The 19,049-nt window shown below is 38.9% G+C and overlaps 1 protein-coding gene and 1 pseudogene across 1 annotated transcript; both read right to left on the reverse strand.

Moving 5' to 3' along the window:
• Window positions 1–2,121: 2,121 nt before the first annotated feature.
• On the reverse strand, window positions 2,122–11,361 carry LOC143849416 (cellulose synthase-like protein E6). Its single transcript, XM_077358419.1, has 8 exons — window positions 11,060–11,361; window positions 9,676–9,997; window positions 7,591–7,731; window positions 7,193–7,324; window positions 5,577–5,789; window positions 5,263–5,487; window positions 3,834–4,181; window positions 2,122–2,691 (listed from the first exon to the last, which is right to left on the reverse strand). The coding sequence occupies exons 1-8, from the start codon at window positions 11,332–11,334 to the stop codon at window positions 2,146–2,148; spliced, it is 2,202 nt and encodes a 733-aa protein (XP_077214534.1). The 5' UTR covers window positions 11,335–11,361; the 3' UTR covers window positions 2,122–2,145.
• A 3,905-nt stretch (window positions 11,362–15,266) lies between these two features.
• LOC143849436 (cellulose synthase-like protein E6 pseudogene) lies at window positions 15,267–17,474 on the reverse strand (annotated as a pseudogene).
• Window positions 17,475–19,049: the final 1,575 nt, after the last annotated feature.

Genomic DNA, 19,049 nt, shown 5'->3' on the forward strand with positions numbered 1-19,049 from the left:
TGACTGGTAATGTAGAAAAAAACAAAGTTGAAAATGAAAAAGTGAAAAAAAAAAAGAGAAAAGGGAAAAGTGGAAAAGCAAAACGTGTTGCTTCAGAAAAGGGCATTTTCGTCCAGCTTTTAATGACAAGACATATTTTCTCCCCCGTTGATAATTTCTGAAAAGCATGGGTCCTGTTGATAATTTCACCTAATTTTTGTCCCCCATTGATAATTGATCATTTATATAATACTGTGCATGTGCAAAATGACATCAGATTTAGGATAGAGTTTGAAGCACACGTGGCGGAGGCCATCTAAAATTGACCTGAATAAAAGGGAGAAACATTGATCACTTATAAGTTATAATATTAATATGGGACAAAGTCGGCGGCTTGGCTCCGTGCTTATTAAAATAATATAAAATGGGATTTGCTAGGACCATCATCACAGCCTCTTGCACGAGGGTGCAGCCACCTCAGATGAATTAATGAATAAGACAAAATCTGCTGAAAAGTTAGCCTATGGGGCTGTACTCTCATGCAACAGCCTGCCTGCGAAATGCCTTCAGCCCTCGTCCCTAGCAAATCCCATAGGAAAGGGGTTTATGTGCACTTTTCAAAATGCAAAACCTTTAAATAAAGAAGGTGGCGGAGTTGACCATGATTAGGTCAATTTCAAATTAATTTTTGGCATGAATCGGCATTTGTGGGGATTCATGCCCATTTCTTTGAATGTATCACTAGCTTGAAATTTTTTAACTTTTGACGGTTTTGCATAGATTGTTTTCTTCTTGAAATCAACCTTTATGTGAATGGGGCTTATTAATCTCACTAAAAATATGTTTTTGTTTTAATCTCAGCCCATCACGAAAAAGTGAAATTCTGATTCCAAGATAGCGACAGGATTAAAAAAAAAAGCTGTGGACTCTTTATTTTCCAAACAAAATTTTGTTTTGGAAGGGTTACGGTGAAACAATATTGGTTTAGAATACACCCAAAATGCTCTTTCAACACAATTCAAGCTAAGATTAACATACAGACAACCCGTCTATAACCATAACATGGCTTTTCTCTTACATTCTCTCCTAGAACTGAAGCAACTTATGCTAATGTCATGTGTTGGATTTTGTCTTGTTTCCCACTCCACGTAGGTTCTCCTTCTGCCAGTTACCTGGTGTGACTAGGATTGTTATGGAGCATAGTAGCTAGTTAGACTATGATAGAAAGAGGAGAATTAATTTTGGAATCTCTTGGTTAGGCTAGAAGTAGATCTTGGGCTAAGTGTTGAAACTCCTTTATATACATTGGTGAGAAAATGAGTTCTCCTCTTTGGTTTTCTCTTGTGACGATAAATTGAGGGGATATTGAACGGACTTGTTGAGAAGACAGTGGAAAGGATTGCAATTTGTAGTTTTGGGATACAATCATTGGAATCCTGTTTTATAGCTTTATCAGAGTGCATCGAAGATCGTATCTGGGGGCCTAAAATTGTGCATAAAGGAGGGGCAGACATACTAATTACTGAAGGTGACTGTCAAATGTCTCGGCGTGGGCATCAAACAAAGCAAATGGCCTCTGGAAGTTAGCAAGGATTATATCTTAAATTAGAGATTTCAGCATATGTTGTGATCGGCAAATGACATGCAGATAAATTAGCAAAGGATGGAGTGGAGGAGGAAGTGAAGATTGTCGGGTTTAGTGAAATGCTAGACAGGAAGTTAGCAAGGATTATATCTTATCTGTTATTGTTTGCGACACTTTGTCCCCATGTTTTGTTGCATCATTCTTTCACAGTTTAATAAAATGTTATCTTTGAAAAAAATAATGGAAGATTGTATTCTCAATTGTGAATGAACGCAGACATCTAGGCTGAACCATATAAAATTTTGGTGTGTGTATCTTGTGGTTTATTCCTTTTTTACTTTGTGCCTGATCGGATCTGTTTTTCTGTTTAGTTTTCTTATCTTCATTAATAAAGAAATTGATACAAATATTTTGGTCTAAGGATAATGTTTAAGGGATGGGACTCAGATTAAGTGGGACGACGAAGCGGTGTGTGGTTGGGCCAAGTCAATGTCCCAGAGAGAGAGAGAGAGAGAGAGAGAGAGAGAGAGAGAGAGAGAGAGAGAGAGAGAGAGAGAGAGAGAAATTTCAACATTTATACACTAGAACAGAGGTACCAAACAAAACAATAGTGCTAAAGCAAATGATGTAAAAGATAGGGAGCTAGGCAGCCGGCCTTTGTCTTTACGGAAGAAGAGAGCTTGGTAGATTGGAATGTTGATGAAAACCAGCAACCCACAGAGAAGAAACTGCAAGATCAATGCCTCAACAACCATTGTTTCCTTCTTCAACACCACCCTTATGACTCCACCAACCATGGAAAGAAGTTGCAGCAATGCAAGGGTGGCTAAGATAGTAAACATAGGAGAAGAGGATCCAAACTCCATGATCTCTTGTTCATACCTCTTTGAAGCTTCATGGTCAGCCACCTTAGTGGTGATGACGAATGCCGACTCGGAAAACCCCAATAGCTTGAGGACGTTGTCGATTACAGCGAAGAGGTATGAGGTTGTTCTTTTCATCAACCACATCCTTTGCTCATTTAACCATCCCTTAATGGTCTCTCCAAACCAAAGTGACTCGCCGAGGCCGTAACCAAATTTGGCAGTGATCACATACAAGAAGGGTATGCACCATGGGCTAGATATCTGAAGGCATGAAAATTTTCGATATATTAGCATTACGGTAGAGAGAGAGAGAGAGAGTGTGTGTGTCAGGCCCATAAATCCTTAATTACAAGCTAGGGATGTAGCAGCGACCGCAAGCCCATAGTATTGAAGTATACTCAACTCAACTCAACTCAACTAAGCCTTTGTCCCAAACTAGTTGGGGTCGACAAATTTATCCTTCAGAAATTTTCATGAAGAAGGTGAAAGGATCTACCCATAGTGTTGAAGTATAAAAAGATAAAGAGAGTTGCTAGGGTCTATCGCGAAAGGAATTTCGCAGCTGGTCTGTCGCATGTCAGACCAGCCACCTCGCGAATGAAGACAGCAGCTTTGGTCTCCATTCACGAGGTCGTTGGTTTGACGTGCAACAGACCAACGGTGAAATGCCTTTAGCGATGGACACTAGCAATTCTCAAAGATAAAATAAAACCTACTCCAACAGCTTAAGCTTTTGAAGTAATTGGTTGTTTCACATGCTATCAAAATGTTGCCTCACGACAGGTCTGGGTTCAAAACCAGCAATTCCCTGATATGGAAAATCCACATGTATGGCAAACCTAAAAGAGGGGTGCCACTTGTGCAACATGTACCGAAAACCCAAGAAAAGAGGGGCTACACATGAGGGTGAGTATTGAAGTATAAAAAGATTAAATTACACCAGCTCTAAGGGGCTGTTTGGATACGTTGATTTTAGAATCCAAATTTTAGTTTGAAAGCGGTGTAAAATTCTGGATTTTATAATCCATTATCCTGGATTTTAAGTAAGAAATCCAGGTTTTAGAAATCTCTCCCCCATCTTGAGATTCCTAAAACCTAGAAACACGGGATGATCCTACTCTCTCGCTTGATAAACAGAGGTGCTAGAAATCAGAAAAAGATGGACAATCTCCTTTTTCTCTCGTATACCATCCAGGATTTTGAGGAAATAATATTGATATCCAAATGGTCCCTAACAGCTTAAGCTTTCGGAGTAATTGGTTATTTCACACATAGGGCTCATTCCCATAAGCATGCAAGGTCTCTAACTATGTGTGGAGAGAGAGAGAGAGAGAGAGAGAGAGAGAGAGAGAGAGAGAGAGAGAGAGAGAGAGAGAGAGAGAGAGAGAGAGAGAGAGAGAGACCTTTGGGAATAAAGAAACACCACTAAGGAGGCAAAGTGAAGGGATAGCAACATAGTAGAGTGTTGGGATGGAACAAGGTGCCCAAAAGCAGTATATGGAGTATCCCATTTGAAGTCCTGGCTTTATCTTCCCTTGCCCACATATGAAGGGGCAATACTTGGAGAGGAAAATCTGCAAATCACCCTCAGCCCATCTCTTATGCTGCACAAGTGACTGGGACAATGTGGTAGGAGCAACACCCAAGAAGCCCTTCCTGGGTGGGTTAAAATAAATGGATTTCCAACCATTACATTGAATTGACAGGCCTGTTATCACATCTTCTACAGAACATCCATACTTCAAACCCACCTGCAAATTCAAATATATGAATCTCATGAGTTGATAGAATAAGAGATGGTTCCTAGATCGAAGGAAACACATATCAACCTAGAAAATAAGAAAAAAAAACACAAATGAAGAATACAAGAGATCTACGTGGTTCATCACATTGAGTGACAACATCCACGGTGAAGGAGCTTCCACTATATGTGAAGATTATAAAGTACAAGATACCTCGAAAGGTTTATGACCGAGACTTTATATAGAATGGAATCCCTAGGAAGTTTGGAAAGGAAAAATATTTCTAAAATTCCTACTATTTTAACACAGGAAAAGGATAACTTGAGCCAACCCTATTCAATTTTTACTTAGAGGAGCTTCAATTTATGATCATATCCCTCCAAATTAACCATAATAATATTGTTTCCCTCTAAATAGTGGAAAAAGTTTTCCCAAAAAGAATTCCATCAGAAATGTTTTTCTTAAAATCCAAACAGTGCCAAATTTGAAGACAACAATTTCACCCAAATACAAAATCTTTGCAATGTTTACATTTCGAAAATACCTATATTTATGCTTTAGGATTCTTTTGGGCACATCAAGTAATCGTAGGGGCCATAGGATTATACATGAGATAGAACTCGAGACATAAATATGATATTAATGTTGGGGTTCCATGCAAAAGCAAAATAGTCCCACATCGGTGAAGTGAAGTGGATGGGGATGGGTTATAAGGGAATGGGCACCCTCCCTCTAACGGCTAGCTTTTAGGGGTGGGTTTTACCCGGTTAAATTTCCTACAAATGGTATCAGAGCTCAGGGACTGGTAACCCTGGTTAGCCTCCGAGGGCGGGAATGTCCCTCGGGGAATGTTCTCACGTTGCCGCCGCGTGGAGGGGCGAGATTGTCCACGTTGTTTCTGCGTGGAGGGGGAGATCGTTGGGGTTCCACGCAAAAGCAAAATAGTCCCACATCGGTAAAGTGAAGTGGATGGTGATGGGTTATAAGGGAATGGGTACCCTCCCTCTAACGGCTAGCTTTTAGGGGTGACTTCTTCCCGGTTAAATTCCCTACAATTAATATAGAGAAAGAGAGAGACATAAATGTATACCTGTTTTCCCCATTGAGTATTCTTCTCATAGGTACAATTTGTCTGACCTTTTACTCTCTCTTCTAAGGAGCTTACACTTTCCTCCCCCCTCCTTTTTGCATCTTCCTTCAATTCTTCCTTATATTCGTTACTATACTTCTTCCCAAATAGACCCACTCTCCTATGAAAGCACCCAGTTCCAATATACAAAGGCCCTCCATAACCATCAAATCCAGGCAAATCCACCTTCAAAAACAGATAGCAGAAAAAAAAAGCAGTTCAATGAGAAAAGGAGAATCTAATCACATTTTGAGTCATATTTTGGTAATACCGACCTCACTAACTATTCTCAAAGAACTTGCATAGAGATCGTTCTTGGTGAGGTTATTAAAGGACTGTGGGAACTGAACGAAACCAATATCATGACCCTTTTCTTCATCCATGAAAAAACACAGAGCATCTCTCACTGATTCCGAATTATTTGAGTACATGTCGCAATCCACGTTGAGAATGATCTGACCGTTGCTTATCTCCGATGACACCCTTATCTGCATGTTTGATCATGGTGATGAATGTGATCAACCATGATGATGATGATGGTAATACGATGCAACAAGACTGTCTAACTGTGAAATATAAATGATTAAATAACACCGACTGCAATGGCTTTAGCTTTTGGAGTAAATATAATATAATAAATTGGTTTTCATAGCGATGGGTTCTCAACTCACTAGTCACTACTCCTTGCTATTAAAAGTCCACGTGTAAGGCTAACCCAAAAAAAAAAAGAGGCCACAGGCCCACAAGTGAGAGGGAGTGTTAAAGTATAAATGATTAAATAAGGGAGCTGATATTTCCGCTCCACTTTTAGACTAATCCACTCCAACTTAGAGTGGATTAGTCTAAAAGTGGAGCGGAAATATCCAAAGCATAGGGGAAATATCCACTCCAACCCTAAACCCTATGCTTTGGATATTTCCGCTCCACTTTTAGACTTTGGAGTGGATTGGTCTAAAAGGGGAGCGGAAATATCAATTTCCTTAAATAATACCAACTCCAACAGATTAAGCTTTTGGAGTCATTGGTTGTTTCACACTTACCATTAATACTTCGGGTTCATAACAAGAAGCGTGAAAAATTCAATCTGTGCATGTGGGTACTTATTAATCTCCACCCGTTATTATTCAAAAAAATAAAAATAAAAAATAAAATAAAATCTCCGCCCGTTTCTACCAAATTCACCCCCTTTTGTTTGTATTTTCTTATATATGGCTGCACTCTCACACAGTTTTCTTGTCTTTTCCTCAAATAGTAGGTTAGGGAGTAAAAATATCATTTCATGCCGTTTATCTATACTATATATAAAGTGAAACATCTCTCTCTCTCTCTCTCTCTATTTAGACGGGCAGCACTAAGTTTTAAATTGGATGATCTCTCTATGTATATGTATGTGGGATTTTGCTAGGGACCATCACAGATGGTCTGTCGCATGTCAGCCACCTTGTGAATGTTGACAAAATCTGTTGAAAAGTGTCCCTCTGTGGCTGGTCTGACATGCCACAGACCATCTGCGAAATGCCTTCTGCCATGGTCCCTAGCAAATCCCATATGTATATATAGGCTATTTGGTAGTCAATCAAATCTTCTTTTATGAGGGCTAGGATCATCCTATGGAGATGACTTTTGGGATAGACTTTTGAAATGATTTGGATTATCGAATCATATGTCCCCCAAGCTATTTAAAATACTTGCAACTATGTACTGCCGTCAAGGGGATGATGCCCAAGTTCTTATAAGCCCTTCCACATCCATTCACTTGTCCAATTTGGGATCTTTTGTTTTCACGTGAAACCCTTTAACACATTTTACAAGCTATGCATAAAGGTAAGCTAGCATGTATGCATGTCCAATTTGTTTACTAATGTGTGTCACATGCATCTATAAAGATTACCAATGCATTCATAGCTCCTGCTTTGAAGTTATGGGGGTGTTGGGGTCTCTTCTCTCTGGCCAAGTACACTAGAGTTGGCAATGCAGATCCCTCGTTATCCACAGCATTTGGATCCCTCCCATCAATTAATATCTGAAAATTAAGAGAAAAACACATATAAGCACAAAAAAACAACTAAGCAGACATAGTCCCTGGCCAAATCAGCACTAACTATCAATTTTTGAGTCTCACATGGGGATATGAATGTGTAATTTAGACCGCTGGCCTGGAGAACATCATGGTATCCACGTAGATTGTAGGGTTTTGGGCTGTAAATGAGGGAGCTAATATGCGAAAGCACTTACAACAAGGTTGATGTGCTAGTGCTGGTAGCATTCATTAAATAAAGAAAGTTGTACCTGAAGGATAGATTGGTGATTTCGGGAAGTTGTTGTTGAGCTCCATTCAGAAAATCCTTTGTGTTCTTCTCGAATATCCTCCGGAATCCTTCCCAACTTACATGTCGTTTCAATTCTATTCTCCATATCTTTATACATTTTCTGGGAAAGTAAAAAGTGAAAAATGTAATCGTAATCAAGGCCATTTTTGGGTATAGAAAATTAATGGCTAATATTTTTTGGGAAAACTACTAAAAAACCCCTAAATCAAAACCTATATACAAGAAACCCCCAAAATTTTCTTAATTACTAATAATATTTTCTTGTGCCATAATTAGTTTTTAAGTTTTTTTGTCTACCGATTCTACCCATATTTTTATCAGCTTGTTAAAAGATAATGTAAAAATCTCTCTCCTTTTTTGGTAACTCGTCTCTAAACTGAATACATCATCATAGCATTCTTGCCCATGCTATGCATATATGGGTGTAAAATAATGGGCCCCACATGGAGATGAAGTGGGTGGGACACCATTTTTCCTCATGTTTTGATCGGTGAGTGCAATATTTTACACCTAATTTCCATGTGGGACCCATTATTTTACACATGCATAGCATGGGCCAAGAATGCTATGCATGGTAATATAATTTTACACCTCATTTTCATGTGGGCCGACCATTTTTACCCGATATGGCAGGGCCCATCATATCCACCTAAGCCATGCATATGGTGGGACCTACATTTTTATACCTATGGGTGGGCCCACTATCTCCACACATATCCATGCATCAGGTGGGACACCATTTTTCATGATGTTTTGATCTGTGGGCCCAATATTTTACACCTCATCTTCATGTGCGGCCCATTGTTCATAGGATGGGCCAAGAAACTTACCATGATGTATCCACTTAAGAGAAGAGAGATTATAGGGATTATGTGGGGAGAGATTATAGGGATTTGTACCCAAGCTTAATATATTAAGGGTAAAACAGGCAGATAAAAAACATAAAAGCTAATTATTGCACAAGATGATGTTATTGGTAATTCAGAAAATTTTGGGGGTTTTGTTGTATATAGGTTTTGATTTAGGAGTTTTTATATGGTGTAAGCCCTTACAGTCCCTTATTTTTCAAAAAGGGATGTACAGACCACATCATAGGAAGATCCAAACCGTCCATAAGATGGTACACAACATAAAGAGATTGTTCCCCAAAAATCATTTCCATAGGATAATCCTAGCTCTCCGATCAATAGAAATTTTCATAATATGCCGTTCCTCTATAGATCGGAGGGTTGGGATCATCCTATGGAAATGATTTTTTGGGAACAACCTATTTAAATTGTGTTCCATCTTATGGACGGTTTGGATCATCCTATGATATGATCCGTACAATACTTTTTGAAAAATAAGGGACTATAAGGGCTTACACCATATAAAATCTCTTGATTTAGAGGGTTTTCAGTAGTTTTCCCTTTTTAAAAAATAAAATAAAACAGCAGTACAAAACCCTGTACAAGTCGGGGTCTAAGGAACTTTCCTCGGAGGCTAAAAGTCACAAAACTAAAATCAGAAAACTAGTGCCTCCCAAATGGAACCAAACTTGGCTCCAGTCGGGGTCTGAGGAACTTTCCTCAGAGCCCTTGCTAATAGTCTAGGTGTGGAAATATCAATTACTTCTAAAAATAAAAAGCAAATATGGAAATGATATTTCTACACCCTCACACCCTTTGCTATTATAGGTCCTCAGACCCCGACCGGAGCCAAGTTTTGTTCAACCAAATGGTGGTAAGAAGAAGTGGCTAAAAATCAGTAAATAATAAATAAACACTACTCAAAGTAGGATGGACTTTTTTCCTTATTTTTAGCCACATGTCACAAGATTTTCAAACATGTTTTGGGGAGTGTGTTGATGGTTTTCAAAGATATTAAATTTATTTATGAAAACCATTTTGAAACGAAGATAACACAAAACCCAACAATTATAAGTTATGAAACTTGAAAAACAGGATGATGCCAAGATACAAAATTGCCTTTCTGCTCTCACCACTTGGAGACAATAATTTGTCATGAAGAAAAAATCCTGGCAACCAAACATGGCCTATATTACCTTGATGGCCGACCACTGCTCGGTCGAGTGAGCATCACCATGTGGGTCAGATGTCGTGGAGAAATAGGCCGCTGGAGACCTAGGCTCCACCTTGAATTTCTTGGAAAAGGGAATCCAATGCTTTGAGAAGCGAGACGCTTCTAAGAGAGCGTAGAACGTTAGATCTGACCCGCCGTCGTCGGAGAGATAGACGCTCAATTTTTCCGGCGGGTAGTCGTATGCCATGACCGAGAGAACCGTGTTGATAACCAGGACCGGTGGCTCTATTATTGGGTCTGCCGTACACACAAAAATGTCCACACCCGGTAATTCGCTTTCGTATCTGTTTATCACCAAGTAAAAGAAAGTTAAAAAAAGCCAAGGCTCTTGTACTGATCGTTTCTCAAGGAGAGAAAGAATCAGATTGGTTGACTAATAGTCAATGAAGACTCTCTTAACACCATCACCATCAGATGGGTTGATGCGAGCAGACCACATCGGGGTAAATGGCAAGGCGAACCGATTATCCAGGGATGGAGTGGAGATCTTTGTCTTAATTTCTTCTTCTCTTCCTTTTTTAGCACATATTTAACCAGTTCAGAGAGAGAAAGAATATAAAACCAAAAAAATTTACACTGAAAAAGAGAGAGAGAATATAAAAGCAAAAATTTTAAGAATTTTACATTGAAAATGCAGTATAACTTTTTTTATATTTAAAGTAAGGGACGTGATATGTTCACTCCTTTTTCTACTTGGAGTTTCAGACACCCATGTACGAGAGTAGTAAGAAATACACTACTCGGGGTGGTCGGAGTATCGGAGAGTAGTGGAATAAGAAATCGAAAAGGAGGAGCGAGACGAGCATAGAAGATGTCTACAATTTCACACAGAGAATATTGGAATAGTGGTAAGTACAGTTTGGTTGCATGAAATTACTCTCTTCACAGAGTAGTCGAAAAAGTAGGAGTGTTATTATCAATATAGAGAGGGGAGAGAGATAAGTAAGAGATGAGCAAGGAAATATTAGTGCCACAAACATATTGGAGTCAAATGGAATTTTTGGCATCCAAACAACGAATCGGCAATCATTGGGCGAGCGTTTGTGCAACCAAACAAAGCCTTAAAAAATAGTTACTTAGAACTGAACGTCTTTGTCTTTCTTTTAGAAATAAATTACCTACTAAAATTACAAGTGGAGTCCACTTCCTTCTCTAATCCCACTCAATTCTCTTATCTTTCCTACCTAGTACCTTTCACACAGTTGGGCCCACGAAAATTATATGGAATAATTTTTCATGGTTGCCAAACATGGCCTCAGTAATACAGTAACCAATAGCACCAATGAATTCAGGCTTTAGAAAGTTTAATAATTACAGGCATGAGAGACAGATGGGTGGAGTTTTACCTTTGAGAGAGTCTGTCCTTGAAGGTGTGACGATGGACAGGGTTCCAACGAACGGCTTGTGTAAGTATCCAATAAAAAGCAAACCAAATCTCGGCTGCAAATAAACCCAACCAAACCCATCTTCCTTCTTCTCTTGTTGGAATATGACTCACTCTATACACCCATATCCAACATATTCCCACAAATATCGATACTGCAAATAACTTATAACCACTACTACCTCTTCCCTCTGTTTCAAAAAGTGGAAAATACCCTGCTCTTCCATCCCTTCTCATCTCTCTCTCTCTCTCTCTCTCTCTCTCTCTCTCTCACACACACACACACACACTATCTTTATATATACACGTCCTTTGAGATAATAAGCATTACTATGATTATGCAAAATGACTTCAGCTTTAGGATAGATTTAGATGCACACGTGGCGTCCATTTAAGGAGGGAGTGAATAAATGGGAGAGGAGGAGAAACTTTGACCACAAATATATACGGCTTAGCCAAGCCGTATATATTTGTGGTATCAAAAACTGGGTGTGTATAAAAAATAGATAGGGTGGTGATCCAAACCATTCATTCGCAAGGCCCTATTATAGTTATAATAGGGTGTGTATAAAAAATTAGCTCCATAGGATCATCCTAACCCCTCTATTTGTGGAGGAGAAAAATGGGCAGATTTGTAGACAAACAATGTATGTTCATTTTGACCTCCACAAATGGATGGGTTAAGATGATCCTATAGAGCTGATTTTTGGTACACACCCCATCTATGTAAGGGCCTTTCAAATGAATGCTTTGGATCATCCTAACAAAGTGGGCTCCCATGTGATTGGGCGCTTAAGCGCACCATAAGTTTGGTGAGCTTAAGCTCACCAACACTCTCCTCTCTCTCTCTCTCTCTCTCTCTCTCTATATATATATATATATATATATATATATATATATCTATATATATATATATATATATATATATATATAGGAAAATGATTGTGAGCTTGAAGCTCATATAGCTTATATGAGCTTGAGGGCCAAAACACATGGGTCCCACATTTTTTGTGGTGATCCAAACCATTCATTTGCAAGGCCCCATTATAGATAGGGTGTGTACCAAAAATCAGGTCCATTGGATCATCCTAACCCCTCCAAAAGCGGAGGGCAAAAATGGGCAGATTTGTGGCAAACGGTGCTTGTTCATTTTGCCCTCCACTTTTGGATGGGTTAGGATGATCCTATGGAGCTGATTTTTTGTACACACCCTATCTATGTAAGGGTCTTTCAAATGAATGCTTTCGATCATCCTAACAATGTGGGCCCACATGTGTTTGGGCCCTCAAGCTATATATATATATAAGGAAGTCACGCAGTATACGACGAATTTATGTGGCACTTTTCATAGATTGCTTGCCTCCCTAAATCACTCACTCACTTTTTTTTGTGAAGGACTGGGATTAATATCACTTCAAGGAGGTGTTTGATTGCGGGACAATCTAACCGTGAAAAGGACCTTGTCCCACATTGTTGTCATGTGTATAGCTTGTCCCGAATTAGTTTATCTTTTGTTTGTTTACTCTTTTTTTTATCAATAGATTATTTGTGTCCATTGTTTGTTCCATGCAAGGTTTTAAATTTCAACCGAAATTTTGGGTTCGGTGGATACCGTAATCGAAATTGGGGAAAGTAGGAACGTTACTTTATTTCGACCAAAATTTTCGTTTTCCATATTTCAACCGAAATTTTCATTTTCCTGAAATTTCGGTCCGAAATTTTAGGATTATACGTTAAAATATTCATTATTTAATATTTCCCTAAAATTTCAGGTGAAATTAACGAAATTTCGGCCGAAAATTAAGGGAAGCTAAAATATTCCTTTTTTAGATTTCGTCGGATTTCGAGCGAAATTTTGGTTTCGGTGAGGACCGAAACGCATTCCGAAATCGAAATTTAAAACCTTGATTCCATGGTGTATTATAAAGGAATAAATTATCTAAACAAATGATAAAGTGAAGGACTTAATTTGTTGCAAGAGACCTATCATTAAAATTACCAAAATACTCATATCTCAAAGAAAGTTGCCAAAATGCCATGATCTTGTGGAAAATGACCAAATACCCTTATCATAAAAAAATGACCAAAATACTCTTGCCTCATTAAAAATAATCAAAGTACCTTCTCTCTGACAATGATCAAAATACCCACAATGATCAAAGTACCCTCATCTTTTTCATCCATTTGTTCTAGGGATTCAGGGTATTTTGATCATTTTTATGCGATAGGGATACTTTAATAATTTTCTATGAGATAGAGTTATTTTTGTAATTTTTCATGATAAGGGTATTTCGATTAGGGGTGTCAATGGATCCAAACGATCTGATGGATCATCCGAATCCGAACATTAATGAACGGGATCTAAGCATAGGAATAGGATCCATGGGCATATTTCGGATCATCAAATCTGGGATCCGAAAAATCTCGGATTGTGTATGGGCACGCCACAGATGCCCATTGGATAGTCACGATCCGATATGTTTTGCAAAAATACTCTCCAAATTTTGTTAATGCTAACCGTTCTGTGAAGGGTATTTTGGTCAAAACCTTTCTTACCACTTAATGAAACACTATTTAGAAATAGTTTAGAAGAGCAATGCTATTTTTGGATGGTTCCGTGTCATGTTGATGAGGATTGTCACGGTGAGTCTTTTTTTTTCTTCATTCTTTTCTCAGTTTTTACTTTCATTATGCTAGTCTATTAAACATATATGTCGTCATGAATATATTATTAGTTCATCATTTTCAAATTACTAATGTTATTGTCATGCATCATATTCTTTGATAATAGTTATACATTATATTCGTGTATGTAATTTTGATTAATTTTATTGTTTACAAGCATTATTTTACACATAGATTAAACATAGATAAATTTTTAATTTAGTTCAAGAAAATGCATAGAGACACACTAATAGTGGACTGCCATTCTAACATTTTTTTTTAAAAATAATTGTTTACTTAGCTTAGTGGGACATAATAGAACACTCCGATGGACGGTCCGAATTAAAATGGATCATGATCATGACGTGGAAAGTAGGATCCGAAGAACAATCCGAATCCGACCCGACCGATAAGGAATTTGAATGGATCGTGACTGTGACATAGGTGGATCCAACCCGAAGTGGATCCGTTGACACCCATAATTTCGATCATGTTATAAGATAAGGGTACTTTGGTAATTTTAATGACATGAGTATATTTCTCGTTTTCTATGAAATAAGTGTGTTCTAGGAATTTCTCAAACTTACTATAACTACACACACTTTATGTAAGGATATTTTGGTCATTTTTCTATGATGTAGGGGCATTTTAGTTAATTTTCTATGAGATAGGGTATTTTGGTCATTTTGTATAGATAGGAGTATTTTAGTTACTTTTAAAAAATGAGGAGTATTTTGGTCATTTTCTATGGAATAGGAGTATTTTGGTTATTTTTTATGACACGGGTAATTTGATCTTTGTTGTGAGAGGGATATTTTGGACATTTCTCATAAAAATATATGTGTTTTATTTTCTTTTCTTTTTTATTTTTTTTTTAATTTTAGTTTATATAGCTTTTCAGTTTTTCGTCAGGGGAAGTGAAATTCCATCTTCCATCGAGAATTTCAGTTGCTTTCATTTTCTAGGTTAAAATCAAAAGTTGGGATTGTTTTTCTTCAACAAATGCTGAAGAACCTCTTATTCTCGAATAAAACTCCGCCCCAAAAAATTATCCTAAAATGAAACAGGCCCAAAAAGATGTTTTTTAATCTCTGCCGTCATAAAAAAGTGAAAATCTGATATCTAGGCGAGCAACAGAGCTGCGGAGGTGAAAAAATTTCTGTTTTAGATTACAGTTATATGCTCCTAAAACATAATTTACCTAGGGAAGTGATATATTCGCTCATTTTTTACTTGGGACAGCCCCCTCTGTCCCAAGTAAAAAAAAAGGGGGCCGAATATAAGAATATTTATTTCCTTATGGTTGCCAAAAATAGCATGTCAATATAAGATATGCGATGAAGACATGCGTGGTAAGGGAAGACGTCTCTAATAGCCCTCCTTACACTGTCACATGTCAAAGCATATACTAATAATTATATTTAGCTAACAAATTAACCTTATATTTTTCAATAAAATGGCACACCCATACGATAGTACACGCGGCAAATTTATAAATGATGATTGGGTCGACCGTGATACAAGCTTTGTCATTTTCAATGGAAATGATATATACACCCCTACATTCATATTATCCATCTTCTTTTGGAAACAAGCTTCACATATTACACCCTTTAATACGTAGGTATTAGACAAGCCAATACCGCCAAAACAATGGAAGTAAATGTGAGGGAAGTAGGCAATCGACCCTTGTCTTTGCGAAAGAATAGAGCTTCATAGATGGGTGTTAGACCGAAAATCGGTAACAGGTACGACAGTGACGTAAGAGCTGAGCTGGATGACTAGAGGAGCTAAGTCCTGAGGGAGTGGAGTGAAGCGGAGTGAAGGGACTGAGTCCTGCGCAAAGGTAAGCGAGGTCAGAAGACCAACCCGGGTGTTACTCCGGACAGGCCCTTCGACACTCAAGTCAGTATGAGCAGGAGTGCAGAGCTAGTTTAAGAGTTTAGGGTGGAGAGAAGGTTTTTCATTACCCATGGTCTGAGCTTTGAATTCCCTTTTATAGAGGGAAACTCGATGACGTGGGATGACCTATGCCAGGACAGGTGGCGGCCTGCTATAGGCTGGAGTTCACCTGCTCCAGGACAGGTGGTGGTCTGTGATAGGCTGGAGTTCACCTACTCTAGGACAGGTGGCGGCCTGTGATAGGCTTGAGTTCACCTATTCCAGGACAGGTGGTGGCCTGCTATAGGCTAGAGTTCACCTACTCCAGGACAGGTAGCGGCCTGTGATAGGCTTGTGTTTTTACACCCCATCAATGGGTATGTTGATCAAAACCAATAATCCTCAAAGAAGAAACTGCAAGAAGAATACCTCAACAAATCCAATTTCCTTACCTATTAACAGTCCCTTCACTCCTTTTGATACACGCGATCGATCTCCTTTTACAGGTAGGTTTTTTCATGAAAATGTGGATGCCCATAAATTGCTTGTATGGTGAAATCTATTCGCCCCTGAAATCAATTCATGACTAATGAGGTCTATTTTCCATTTGTCCCAGATCAGTTCAGTTTTGTTCTGATGTGGAGGAAGATGAAATTTCACTAGATAACTACTTTCCATTGTCCCAGTTATGTTCTGATGAGGAGGAAGATGATGTGGAAGACTTTTTCGCAAGCCATGTACTGGCGTAATGGCTTTGATGGCCAGGACTTTGAAGCAGGGAGTCAAACATGTCCGAATCAAAGCAAAGTAGGTTCAGAGTGAAAGGAATGAGTTATAGGTAATTAAGGAGCTGGCATTCTGCCATCAGTGCTTTTCAGAGATAGTTAATCTTTAGTTCAAAAATTAAATGAAAAATAAATGAACTTGATATAATTAAGAATTGAAGACCAATAACACTATAGAATAAGAGGACTGTGATCCATTCTATGTGCATGTGTGTTTATTGGGCCACGTCAATGTCCCTTGTGTGTGTGAGACATAGGACGGGAAAGAGAAAGGGAAGAGAGGAAATGAAAGAAAGGGAAGAGGGAGAAAGGCAAAGAAGAGAAGCAGGAAGGAATAGAGTAGGGAAAGAAGAAATCTGCACGTAATCTTATTCCAAAAGCTAAATTGTTCAATACATCATCCTCATATGGGTAATTGAAAATCAACAAATAAAATAAAATAAAATGGAACTAAATTCTGGAGGGTAAATATGCCACTTAGGGCTCCCACGGGTTTGTGACCGCGCCTAGAGTGTGTCTAAAACAGGCGCCTACAATCCCCATCAGTGTGTGAGAGAGACTAATCATTCCAGAAAGGCTTCACTAATACACTAAAAGAGAGGCACCAAACAAAACAACCGTTGCTAAAGAAAATGATGTAAAAGTGAGGAAGGTGGGCAGCCATCCTTCATCTTTACGGAAGAAGAGAGCTTGGTAGATTGGAATGTTGATGATAATCAGCAACCCACAGAGAAGAAATTGCAAGAACAATGCCTCACCAACCATTGTTTCCTTCTTCAACACCACCCTTATAACTCGACCAACCATGGAAAGAAGCTGCAGCATTGCAAGGGTGGCTATGATAGTAAACATGGGAGAAGAGGATCCAAACTCCATGATCTCTTGCTCATAACTCTTTAAAACGTCACCGTCGGCTACCTTAGTTGTGATGACGAATGCCGACTCAAAAAACCCGAATAACTTGAGGACTGTGTCGATTAAAGCGAAGAGGTAGGAGGTTGTTCTTTTCGTCATCCACAATCTTTGCTCATTCAACCATCCCTCAATGGTTTCTCCAAACCAAAGGGACTCTCCGATGCTGTAACCAAATTTGGCAGTGATCACATACAAGAAGGGTATGCACCATGGGCTAGATATCTAAAGGCATGAAATTGTTCAATATGTTAGCATTAGTGCAGAGAGAGAGAGAGAGAGAGACCTTTGGGAATAAAGAAACACCATTGAGGAGGCAAAGAGTTGGGATGGAACAAAGAGCCCATAAGCAGTACATGGAGTATCCCATAGACCAATCATATTGGCAATACTATTGAAGTATAAATGATTAAATTGTTAGGAAATTATCCTAACGATGGATGTGGCATGTGCAAGATCAACGGCCTAGATCATTTTGTTAGTTGGTTTTGTGAAAAGGCATTAAGTAAAAAGCCATAAAAGAAGGGGTGTAAATGTAAAAAACTTTTGGGGAGGGAACCAGCGTGATGAGGAGTTGTGTTTCTTCCCATAAATGTCTATTTATTCTGTCATCCGGTCCCTACTAACAATTTCTATATCTTTCTCTTTGCAATCCACGGCAAAAAGAGAGAGGAAGTTGGTCCCCATCACCGTCTGTTGTGGAGTGAGGAGAAATACCGGAATGGAATCCTTCCAGTGATAGCAAAATGATATTCGGCTTTCGGTATGTTCCCTTTACTGTTTCAATTTCAATCCATATGGTTAATTGTGATTTTCTCAAAGTTGGACCGCCAAAGATCCGTTACCCGTGTTCCTTTTATGATGAACACTTACATGTGGTATCAGAGCCACGGTTCCGGCGAGAAAATGGCGAGAAAATCGCATTAAAAGTTATTAAAATAGAGTTTGTGAAAACTTGTATTTTGAGTGCCGCCATCAATTCTGGAGTTGGATCAATGATTAAATGGTACTGAAACGTTGCTTGTGTTCCCATGAATCCAACGCAGCAAACGGTTTGTCGATCCGATGTCTGGATTGCGTTTGGCGGCGATTTAAAGATGAAAAATTTGACTTTTGGGGAAGTTTTGGACCTCGCCGGAAAACAGTGTGCCGCCGGGGACCGCCTTGTCCGACCGGAGATTTTTTTGGCATGGTTATGAAGTTCGTCGAGAGACGAGTCCAACGGCGTATTGTGAGCCTCAATCAGACTTCAAACGAAGCCGCAATAATAAATCGAATTTTGCTAGAATTTTCACTATTTTAAAGAAGAAGACGATGAATAGTGTCGGGCCTGGCGGGCCGAACCGGGCCGTGCGGGCCCATCAAGGATCCGCGACGGGCTTTTCAATTAAAAATGGCCCAGTAGACCCTCTAAGCCCACCAGACCGCTTGGCCCAACTTGACCTGAACCGGCCCATAAGCCCAAACGGCCCAAATCTGTGTTTGACTCGGTTTGGCCCATTTTTCTGAGATTTTTGGCCAGATTATAGTGGTTCTAGAGGTTTTTCACCCTTCTGAATCCATTTTTTGGGTCAGTTTTGTCATTTGATATCTGTATCATATAGGTATAGTGTAAATTCAAAAACTTTTAATTTTTCAAGTTGGTTTTTGAGTCAAATATTTTAGGGTTTTAGCCCAAGTAAAACTGGTTCCGAATGTTTTACAACCCTT

The sequence above is a fragment of the Tasmannia lanceolata genome, unplaced genomic scaffold, assembly GCF_043159265.1.
Source record: "Tasmannia lanceolata isolate RefF3 unplaced genomic scaffold, GAP_Taslan_0.1 ptg000018l, whole genome shotgun sequence".
NCBI classification, from domain to species: Eukaryota; Viridiplantae; Streptophyta; class Magnoliopsida; order Canellales; family Winteraceae; genus Tasmannia; species Tasmannia lanceolata.

Bases quoted from the DNA above. Each gene is read 5' to 3' on its own strand.
- LOC143849416 (XM_077358419.1), bottom strand. From the start codon at position 11,334: ATGAGAAGGGATGGAAGAGCAGGGTATTTTCCACTTTTTGAAACAGAG. The intron at 9,998-11,059 runs GTAAAACTCCAC...GGTGATAAACAG, and splicing joins AAGGACAGACTCTCTCAAAG to ATACGAAAGCGAATTACCGG. The intron at 5,790-7,192 runs GTAATCTTTATA...TCAAACATGCAG, and splicing joins CAGGAGCTATGAATGCATTG to ATAAGGGTGTCATCGGAGAT.